At 47.4% G+C, this 10,909-nt stretch overlaps 1 protein-coding gene across 1 annotated transcript in view; it reads left to right on the forward strand.

The window, feature by feature from the left end:
• The first annotated feature begins 3,933 nt into the window (after positions 1-3,933).
• LOC109289682 (lysosomal protective protein-like) overlaps positions 3,934-10,909 on the forward strand; it is a 22,317-nt gene continuing 15,341 nt past the window's right edge. Inside the window, exons 1-5 of the mRNA XM_019505838.1 lie at positions 3,934-4,103; positions 5,946-6,057; positions 7,768-7,902; positions 8,577-8,735; positions 9,278-9,369. Of these exons, the coding sequence (XP_019361383.1) occupies positions 3,934-4,103; positions 5,946-6,057; positions 7,768-7,902; positions 8,577-8,735; positions 9,278-9,369 (668 nt within the window). The remainder of the gene's footprint in view (positions 4,104-5,945; positions 6,058-7,767; positions 7,903-8,576; positions 8,736-9,277; positions 9,370-10,909) is intronic.

Here is a 10,909-nt window from a genome sequence, read left to right on the forward strand (position 1 = left end):
GGGGGGGGGGAGGAAGGGAGATGTAGCAGGTAAAAGTGGAGAGGTACCTGGGGAGTCAGAAGTCAGACAGGTTATAATGGGTCATCAATCCAATGTCTATACTGAATCCATGAGTTTTTGTATCCAGCAGGCTTCTGAAATGAAGTTCATAGGCTTGGTCTGTAGATTGTAATTGTAGATTCACAAAAAAACCATCATGCCCTGAGATGCGGGGATGTTGCTGGCCAGAAAGAACAGACTGGAGGAAAAGGAGGAGGCAGAAGCAAAGCCAAAGGCTGGAATAGCCTTGGAGACAATGCTTCTGGAATTAAATTACAGCTGGGTCTTGGCTACAGAGTTTAGCTCTAAAGTCAAATGCTATGTATGGGAAGGGTTTGGTGCCAGTGGTGAGGGTTGGGTCTCTCTCAGTATTATACTCTTCACTCTGTTGCATTTCAGAGGGTAAATAATACAGAGCTGGTGGGAGAAAATAATCAGCTACAATGTACCCAGTTGGATCTCTGCTATGGGTACTGGCAATGTGCAACATGATTTCTCATTGCAGCCTTGTCTGCACTTGGATTTTTGCCACTGGTAGAGCTGAACTACTGCAAGTCCATCGTGTGTATTACTCATGCTAGTCCAGTATGATTTGTACTTGCTAAGATGGTGTGTAATGCCTCTGCTAGAAGTTTGCAGGTCCACTGTGGACAGGACCTTAAAGAAGATGGAAACACCCACCTACCTCCTCTGTTTTGCCTTTACCTTCCCCTTCACCTGTTCAGCTACTGGACCATGGGTGAAAGTACTGTAGTTGTCACAAGCTCATTGCCTTGTCTGCAATTGTTTCTGATCATACATATAAACAAGTCCTTCCCCTGGCAATCCTGGCACAAGGCTGGATGGCTGTTCTGTGCTACTTTTATTAGGATGACCTTTTGCTCTTTGGGACTGACAGAGGGTCTCTGCCTCTCCCTCAGCTGTTTGGCTGTGAGCCATCAGGCACTGGCCCCTTGTAGCTGGGTAGAGTTCCCATACTTCCTGATCACCCTGTTTTTTTTGCCTTGCAAGAGATTGCATCAGAAAAAGCCAATTGGCCAAGACTTATGTCCTTCACCGGTGATCAGATACCACCAACATATATTTACCCACTCCCACCTGGACTAACAGAGCTGTATTGTATCCTCAGAGAGAGGTTTTCCAAGGGTAGAGAACACAGCTTCAACAGAACGGCTTTTTACCAGTAAGGGGGGCAGTAATCAGTAACTTTAAAGCCCCTCCTGATAAGTCTCTGTTTGTTCTTCTCTGTCTTTGTTTTCACTATCAGGTCAGAATCTAGCCATTTGCCTTGCATTCCCCAGCTTGCCTGGGGAAAACTTTCCAAAGGTTAAGCAGCTTGAGGATGTCAGAATTCTGCCTGTGATGTCACCCAGCAGGAAGCCCCGCCCCCTCCCCTAGGAAACAAAGGAGCGCCTTCAGTCCTTGGTTTTGGCTTCCCTGAGAATATGAATGGTTGCACGTTGGACCAGGCTGCTTCTTCAGGAAGATGGCACACTCGTGCAGCTAGCACTGACTAAGGCAGGATTTGCAAGTACCCTCCCTTTCAACACAGCCCATCCCCAGTTCCATTAAGATTGAATCATCTTCAAATTTCATGTGACTATTGGTAGATTATGGGTGCATCTACACAAGACCCTTCCTGTGGAATTGATCAATTAGCTCCACAATAATTTGTCGCCTGTCTACACAAGCAGTGCTGTTAGGCCAGAGTAAACTAATTAACTCCATTATAGGAAAGTACTGCCTGAACAAGTACTATTCTACAGTGGAGTTATTTACTCCACCACAACATGTATAATCAACAACCAGAGCTGGCTGGGGCACAAGGGTGCTACAGTGCAGGGCTGTCTGCTGTCTAGCCCTACACTGTAGCACCCTCATATCCCAGCCAGGCCCTTCGCAGCACACTGAGCCGAGCAAGATCAGCCCTGGGCTGACAAGCTGACCCCCAGGGCCCCCTGCAAACTGGGACTGCACTGCCCCAGCTCAATGTGCTGGGTCCTGGGCACACACATAAATGCTGTACCTGGGGGCAATAAACTCTGGTATGAACTGTGCCAGAGTTTATTGTGTTGCGTTAATATTCCCATGCAGACATGCCCTGTTTGTATTAAAGCATCTTCTGAGCCACATCCTACTCTGCAGGGAACTACTTCCTCTCTGACAGTCATGAGCAGATGGCTTCAGAAACAAGGCGTCTCAAGCTATCTGCTGATGGGAATGTAATCAGTTATGCCACACTATGGCATCCATCTTGCTGCACAAAGGCAGGGACTGTGTGTAGCTGATTGTTTTCCTAGGGGCTTTTCTTCTGTGAAGGAAACGAAGGTGTCCAATCCTTAAAAGTGCCATATAAATGCCTCTCCCAGAGAAGTCACTCAGGCCTTGTCTACATTCGGAAGAATGCTCATTGCTGACAATGGACACCTATACACATGCATCGAGGCTGTTCCGAGAAGCAGACTCGATCAATGGAGTTTGCTGGAGTGTGGTAATTACTGCACTCCAGCAGACTCTAGCGTCATATGCATCAGCATCCCTGCGATGAAAAATGATGACGGGGGCACTTTAACTAAAGCTCATTCAATGAACTACTGCTATTTTTTAGCATGGGGACACTGATGCACGTGATGCTCCAGGAGTGTTAATTAGAGTGGATCTCAGAGCCGCTTTAATTAAAGCACCACTCCCTTGCCTCCCAGAGCATGTGTATAAATGCCCAATGGGTATCAACAAAGGGGGGCTTTCCTGTTGTTGACAAGGCTATTTCTTCAGGAGGCGTCACATGATGGAGCCCCAAAGTCAGCATTCAGAGTGGCAGTGAGGTTCAGAGTCTTTGCAAAGTGCATGTAGGAGCAGCTTGCTTGGACTAAGCCTTTAGATCTTATCTATATAGGGGATTGCACTATTATCATTATGTCAGTTCAGTTAAACCATTACACCTGTGTAAATTCCCATTTGGACATTTTTATTCCAGAATAAGAATGACTTTTTCCACTTCCGAAACAATGTAACATAAGCCAGAAGACTCACACTTTCTCTAATATGACAGTCCACATGGGGGATTATGCTGGTACCCCTAGATTGGTCTAACTGCACTGGTATAAGCATACTTGGATGTAAAGAAGCATTACAAGTTTTGGGTATGGGCAAGCTAACAAATTACAGCAAATTAATGTGGGGTAGGGACTAATGACATGTCAGCTGCCCCATGGTATCTGTTCATGTGCCCTCTCTTAACCCATGATAAATTGAACCTAAACCACAAGTTTAAGCCTCAGCGAAACAGGGTAAGCTGCCCTTGTGAGCTTTTGCTTACCATGGGATAACAGTAGGCACACAAAAATACAGCAAGTCCCCATCTCCTGCTTAACTCTCAGTGTTTTGTTCATTTGTCCATAGCCTTAACTGGGAAGGAAACATAGCTGCTGGTAGGTGCCGTGCACAGAACCAACTTCAACAAAGCAAATAAGCTGCCTTATACCCAAGCCCTTAATTCTTTCTGAAGACCTTCTCCCAGGGCCCCTACACACCCATTTCTGTCTCTCAGTTTCTGCATCTCAAGGCAGCCATTGTCTGTGTGTGTGTAGAGCTGAGCACCCTGGAGATGCTTAAAAAACAACCAAGTTAGAAGCATCTGAAAATGGGGCCTGGGCATTTCAGAACCTTCACTGCAAGGGTAGGTCAGGGTGAATTTCCTCCAAAACAAACCTCACATGCAGCCTTTGGGGCTGGAAATGATCCACAGGTTCCATTATCTCAGCCTGCTGGGAAACAAAGGATTCCAGGGTTATTTTTACCTCAAAAGCAAACAGAGGGTGAGTGCAATAATGGTGGCTGGACACCCATGAACACCACTTCAGCAGGAGCTAGCAAGCACAGCAGTGCTTCACCATGAAGTTCTGCTACAGCCTGGCAGCAATATGTTACCTCTGCCTGGGTCTCTGCTCAGGACACTATGCTCCAGACCTCATCACCTCTTTGCCAGGGCTCTCTGAGATGCCAAGCTTCCAGCAGTGGTCAGGCTACCTTGAAGCAGGGCCAGGTCACTACTTCCATTATTGGTAAGAACCAAGAGAAATGGGGGTGGAAATTAACAGTGGTGTCTCAGTTACATTTTCTTAGCTTTTGAATTGCTTTCTGCCTATTCTGCATAAGCCAAGCCAATAGAACCAGCTTGATACCAGTATCATGGGCTTTGCCCTGATTCAGCTAAGGGTATTTTTGTGGGTTAACACCATCACTGCTAAGGCACTGAAACTTCTGGATACAAACTGGGCCCAGGCTGGGTCCAAGCAGCCTGGTCATATAGGTTAAAATGCTGGCCGTGTTAGTACCACAGCTGTGGAAGACTGGTGGTTCCAAGGAAGACTGCTAGCATGTATGTGGCAAAAAGCCATTGGGAAAGTCAATGCATGTAAACTGAGCCACTGGGTAGGAAGTGAATTTAATCAGATCATTCAAAATTCTTTTATTTGTGGTGATGTTGGGGGGAGGGCTAGACCCTAATATCTGACTACTGAATGTTGTAAGGAAAGGAAGCCTTTGTAAAAGATGCTGTAGGTATGATATATGTGAAGGCTGTCATCTTGGCATTGTTCCCACGAACTGAGCCAGGGATCTCCAAAGGAAAAGCATGACTTATACCAGCTCATGCTAAAGAGCACCTTAAGTTGGGACTGTAACTGATTTGCATCCTCTGTGTGTTGGCAAAATGATGGCCATAACATGTGTTCATCAGTGGGTTACCACAGTTCACAACAGATACCCCAACACCTCCCAGGCATTTTCCAGCAAGGCCAGAAAGGACCAAGCCTGACATTTGTGATATTCATAATATATCTAACTGCCTTTTGTAGCAGTAAGGATGAGGGGTGCTCTTCCTGTGATGACTTCTGAGAAGCAGACTTTCTAAAATTATTTCTCCCACCACACCCCTGAGCACCCTGGAGATTTCTCTGCACTTAGAATTGTAGGGCTGGGATGGATATCAAGGGTCATCTAGTGCAACCCCCTGCATACATGCAGGATCTGCTGTTCTTAAAACAGTCCAGGCAGATGCCTTACATGGTTAACTGTGGGCTACTATTCCTTCTGTCATAAATGATACAGAGGTGGCCATTAAGGTCTTGTCCACACTACAGTGATAGACACTGACAAGGGGAAGAAGACAGGTTGTGTGTTGTGGGAACCCATGTCTGCTCCACCTTAGGCAGTGTCTCGTGGGTAGTCTGAGGAGCTGTGTGGGGGATCCTACAGAACATATATACCCTGTCTGGAACAAATCTGAGCATAGCAGTACTCCATAGCTGTCCTGTTGTGGGTTGGTTTTACCAGGGTTGATGGGACCAAATGGTGGTACAACTGTGCTAAGAAACCCATGGTGCCATACCACCGCAGGGGCTGATCTCCATTGCAGTGATGTCAATGGGAGTCCTTCCATTGACTTCAGTGGAAGCCAGCCCAGTGATATAAGGTATCCTCAGGTGTTGGCTTGGAAACAGAGAGCAAGATTCTCCATGCCACTTTAGTGCAGGGTGTGTGTGGAGGGGGTGTCACCATTTCTCTTCCCAAAGAGCAAGTCAGATACTTGCACTGCAACTTGAGGGCTTATCTCCCATTAGTAGCCCAAGCAACTGCTTTGCCAGAAGTGTAACCAAGCAGAAAATCACTTGGGGCAGCAGCAAGGCCTGGGGGAGTGGTGATTTCTAGATGCCAGTGCCAGTAGTGTGCCCAGACAGCAGTGGTGGCAGCTATTTATGTGCCCCCTCCCCTCCTGATTGGCATCTGTGGCTGCTGTCTCCCTTGTCCCACTTTAGTTATGTTACTGCATTCTCTGTAGGGTCACGAGGAACTCACCAAGGGCTGGAGTAGTCACAGGGCTCTCCTCCATGCTTCCCCCACAGGTTCGTGGAGTCTCAGGGCAACCCAGCTACTGATCCAGTAGTTGTGTGGCTGAATGGGGGACCTGGCTGCAGTTCCATGGAAGGACTTCTGGCTGAGAATGGCCCCCTTCATGTGAGTACAGAAACACTGCATGATACAGTGGTACCTTTTTGTTGTCTCCATTAAACAGATGGGGAAACTGAGACACAGAGCAGGAAATGTAACTTCCCCAATACCACAGAGCAAGTCAGCAGCAGAGTCTAGAATGAATGCTGAGTTTCCTAGCTCCCAGCCATACGCTGTATCCACAGCATGTTGCTTCTGTGATATTACTCTCCTGAGTGCTCAGACACCTGCCCCTCTGTCCAGCCATCTTCACAGTTCCCCTCGGGCTTTAGCCCTTCATCCCCTGCTTCTTACTTAGTGTGAGTCTGCATCAAACGCAGCAGTTCCTAAAGGAGAAGTCACAGCCCTAAAGGTGTTACAGCAGTTAAAAGTAGGACTATGAGTCCCACAAAACCCTGGTGCCTCCAGGACTTCATGTCTATAGTTAACGGGTCAGGGACTTACCACACCTCAGCTACTTTGTGATAACTGTCTTTGGGCCCTTACTTTGTGGGTAGTAAAAGCTAAATAAGGGCAGCTTGGCTCTGTTTTATTCAGTGGCCAGATGTTGAAGTTAAAGTCTCACTGTGGGGTAGAAGTAGGTACGTGGCAAGTACCACTGAGAAGCTGAGATGCAGTAAGTCCCTGCCCCACGTTAACTGTGGGCACATGAACTGCTCTTTGGGATTTCCTGATGTTATCCATCTGGAAGTGAGACTGCAACCTGGGAATGTTTAGCAAATGGCTAGTGCTTATTCTGCTGCTTGAAGCCTATAGGGCACAGCTGGTGTCACTGGGGGAGGATGGGATGCAGTTGTTTCTTTACTAGCCAATGAGGGGTGAGTTAGAACATGCCCCATAGCAAGTAAATCCATGCTAGGTATGGATACCGTGGGGATGGACACTGTATTTGCTGCTTAGGTTGTGGAATCTCTATCTTTGGAGGTTTTTAAGACCCAGCTAGACAGCATTAGCTGGGATAATCTAGTTGGGGATGGTCCTACTTTGAGCAGGGGGTTGGACTAGATGACCTCCTGAGGTTCCTTCCAACCCTAATTTTCTATGATTCTATGCTGGTTGAGGTTAACATAAGGGTTCCTGGGTCCTAGTCCTGATCTGGACCATTTGACTGTGAGTGTATGTGTGTATGTATATCTTTGGGATTAGCTGAAATATGGGAGGCCAACCTGCGGCACAGGTGCCACGTGTGGAATGGGCAGCCTCTGTGTAGCACACAGTAGATTGGGGAGGGGAGAGGCACCACAGTGACAGAAGGCAGAAAAAAACTCAGCAAATTGGTCAGGGAGCACAGGGATGGAAGCAGAAAGCAGAGCAGAAGATCAAGCAGGGGAAGAGGATTGGAGTGACACTTAGGGAGGTTAATTTGTGGCAGAGCTGCTAGAAAGGTTGCCCCCCTTGCCCCCAAGCAAAAAAAAATGTAAACAGTCTGATAGGATGGGATGGTAGTAGAAGCAATTTTGACAAGGTTTTGCTGTAGGGGAGTTCACAACATTGAGTCCCAGTTGAGCACTAACAAAGCACTGAAGGGAGGAAGCTCACAGCATTGTAGTCCAAGCCAAGACACTTCAGGGAGGAATGTAAACCAGGCAGCTATGGTGAGGCAACAGCTGCCTGCAAATGTGTCTGAACCCTACACTAAGAGCTGCAGTGACACAGGTGAAGCCATGAATCTTGCCTGTAACACAGTAACCCTCTCTGCTTGCCCCTCCTACACAGCTGAATGATGATGGCATGCCCTACCTGAACCCCTACAGCTGGAATAAAGTTGCCAACATGCTATACCTGGAGTCCCCAGCTGGGGTCGGCTATTCCTACTCTGACTTTACTCAGAGCTCGATCAGTGATAACCAGGTGAGTGATGGCATCTATGAGAATGAGTAAGCCTGAATTTCCCTGGGGATGAAAGAGTGAAGAAGTTGCTTGGAGGTTAGTGACACTGACTCACCAAATGCCCTACCCAAGGATGACCTGTGACTAGCTGCAGTTTGTTCTTTGCCAAGATTTTATCCCAGAAAGAGGTTCCTAGGCACAAAGATAATCGTCACCAGGATGCCTGCCTGAAATCGGGGAGAGAGAAGCCCTGAACTCCCTCAGTTCCTCAGTGGGTGCTCCCTTGGAAGCCATTTAAATGCTAATGCAGCTAACCTTGAGGGGCTGATCCTGTTGTTGGTAACATCTAGGGTGGGTGTGGGATGCCTTGATCATGATAATGTGCTATTTTGCTGAGCCCACCTGGTAACATGATGAATCAGGGGAGGCAGAGGGAGGAGATATCTTGCCCTCAATATTTCATATGGGGCATGAAGTTAAGTCACTATTGATCCAGGCCCATTGCTCTGGGAGAGAATTTCTCCTTGACAAGTCACTGCAGGATCAATTACTACTGTCCTGAGGTGCTAGGGCTGAACTCTCTATCAGGGGAATCCTGTTCTAGTATTGGAAGCAGGAGCCAAGCTCAGGCAATGCAAATTCCTTGGCCTGCAACTGTTGTTAATCCCTATGGATGTCATGATTTCCTCCTCCAGGTGGCTGAAGATAACTACCAGGCCCTTCAGAGCTTCTTTGCCAAATTCCCTGCCTTCAGCAATAATGATTTCTATGTTTTTGGGGAGAGCTACGGTGGCATCTATGTCCCCACTCTCAGTGCAAAGATTGTGAAGGGATCTGCCAATTTCAACTTTAAGGTAAGTGGACTAGAAGCAGAGCAGCAGTATTAGAGGATCAGATTGCTGAGCCAAAGAATGGGGTGGGAATTGTGCCTGCGCTGGGAAAGCTTCCACTCTACCCGAGGTTTTACTAAAATTGAGTGCACTGTAATAGCTACTATTTTGGTATCCTGCTTCCTGATACATGGGATCAAACCACATATTCATTCAATTGGGTATCTTACCTCTGAGAGCTGCTAATTAACAAAGCTCTAAAATCTAGTCCTGCTTCCTTTTGGGTCAATGGAAACATTGCATTGTCCTTAATAGAACAAGCTGTAGTCCTTCAAACTATAGTGTCAAAAACCATCTGTCTCATAGGCTGGAGCAAGTGCACAAGATGTTTTTGAGAGCCAGGGGCATCTTCAGATTCTGTAGAATTTAAGCTTTCATTTAAAATAAATGCAGGTTTCAGGCATGAATGTTTACCAGGGTCAACTCCCAAATACAATGTCCCCTCCTCTGGTTAGTTCCTGAGCTGCCTTCTCCTTCTTGGGACTGACGCTGTCCTCCAATTCCAGGGCTTTGGAGTTGGGAATGGAATGACCAGCTATTACCTCAACGAGGTAACTCTGATGGAATTTGCTTACTACCATGGAGTCTTTGGAGATGAGTGAGTATTGAGAACATGGGAGCTACTCCCATAGCACCACAACCCCTTCTCCACTAGTGCCCCTGTTCTGATACCACTGTCCAGCCAGCACTCCCAGAGCCTTTTTCTTGTCAGATGTTTTCCCTTCTCCTCTGCTGTGGCTAGTGCCTGTATACCTAGCCTTAAATCTAAGCACCATCCCCTATCTGCTTGACCATAACAAAACACTCCTACACTGTCATCTACATCTGCTATGGGAGACTGGGGGTAGACTATTTTGCACGGTGGTGTTCCATAACGTTGCAGCCTGCAGTATCCTATGAGCAATAGTATGTCATCAACAAGAGGCAGAGCAGCAGATGTATTTCCTCGTGCCCATGTGCCATGGTTGCTCTGTGACTCAGGAAGCTGAAAGTAATGTATTCACCCATCCAGGATATCCTGGGCATGGGTGTAACTCTGTTTCTTGGAATCTGAGTTCATAATTAAAATTCTCCCTTTGACACATCTTGCTAGCGGTGGTTTTGGGGAGTGCCAATCTGAGTACACCTAGTTTCTGACAAGCTCAGAACCTGCAGTAGCTATCTGGATCCCTTACTGACTCCAGAGCCTTGGATCAAAGTCCACAGAGAGACCAAGTATGACTTTGCTTGTTGAAAGCCTAACCTAAACTAAAGTAAAAGTTTGTCTGCATAGACAAGGAACCCAGACCCCTCAGATCCTGATACCCCTGAGCTTTGGGAAGTTCAGCACTTGTATCTGGGCTTCATGGCTTGGGCCCATTGCTAACAATAGTCTACCAGGTTACCAAAACAAGGAATTTTTAAACTTTATTCTCTTTGGCCAGTGATGCCAGCCTGCTCAGCTTTTCTTCCTCATTTACCTCATGCACCCTGAAAATGGGACAGGGGTTCACTAAACTTCAGGGGAGCTATTTATTGAAATATAGTGAAAACACAGGTATCCTTATTAGGTATGGTGAAACCTTTCATCTTAGGACACTTGTACACATCAGGGTTTAGTTCTCCCTAAACTGAAATGGTGCATTTTTAATTGGTAGGTTTTTAATTGTGATTAAAAACCTACCTTTTCAATTTAAGGACTTCCAGAGCGGGCAGGCTCTGCTGAAGGGGGGAAGAAAAAAAAAAAGAGCGAGGGGGCCAATACTTTTCCAGAGCCTGCCTGCCTGTCCTGCAGCCAGGGAGTGAGCTGCTGGCAGGCCATGAGCTGTGTGAGTGCCTAGGGCTTCCCTCCATGGCAGCAGTGCACCCTGGGCAGCACCTGCCCACTGGCACCAGGCCCAGGCAGTCCCAGGAGGCACTGCCACTGCAGAGGAAAGCACCAGTCCCACCCCGCACAGCTCAGGGGCTGCGCAACTGAGTGGCAGCTCATGCAGGTAGGTTGGTGAGAAAAAAAAAAGTAAGGGGCCTGATGTTTTTTTTTTTTTTCCCCCCTCCCACGGTCAGGGAGTGAGCTGCCGGCAGATCATGCCGGCCCTGAGCTGTGGGGGACCCCAATGCTTCCCTCTGTGGTGGTGGTGCCCCCTGGGACCACCCAGTCG

Source organism: Gavialis gangeticus, unplaced genomic scaffold (assembly GCF_001723915.1).
Source record: "Gavialis gangeticus isolate Ggan-Ray unplaced genomic scaffold, GavGan_comp1, whole genome shotgun sequence".
Classification (NCBI taxonomy): domain Eukaryota; kingdom Metazoa; phylum Chordata; order Crocodylia; family Gavialidae; genus Gavialis; species Gavialis gangeticus.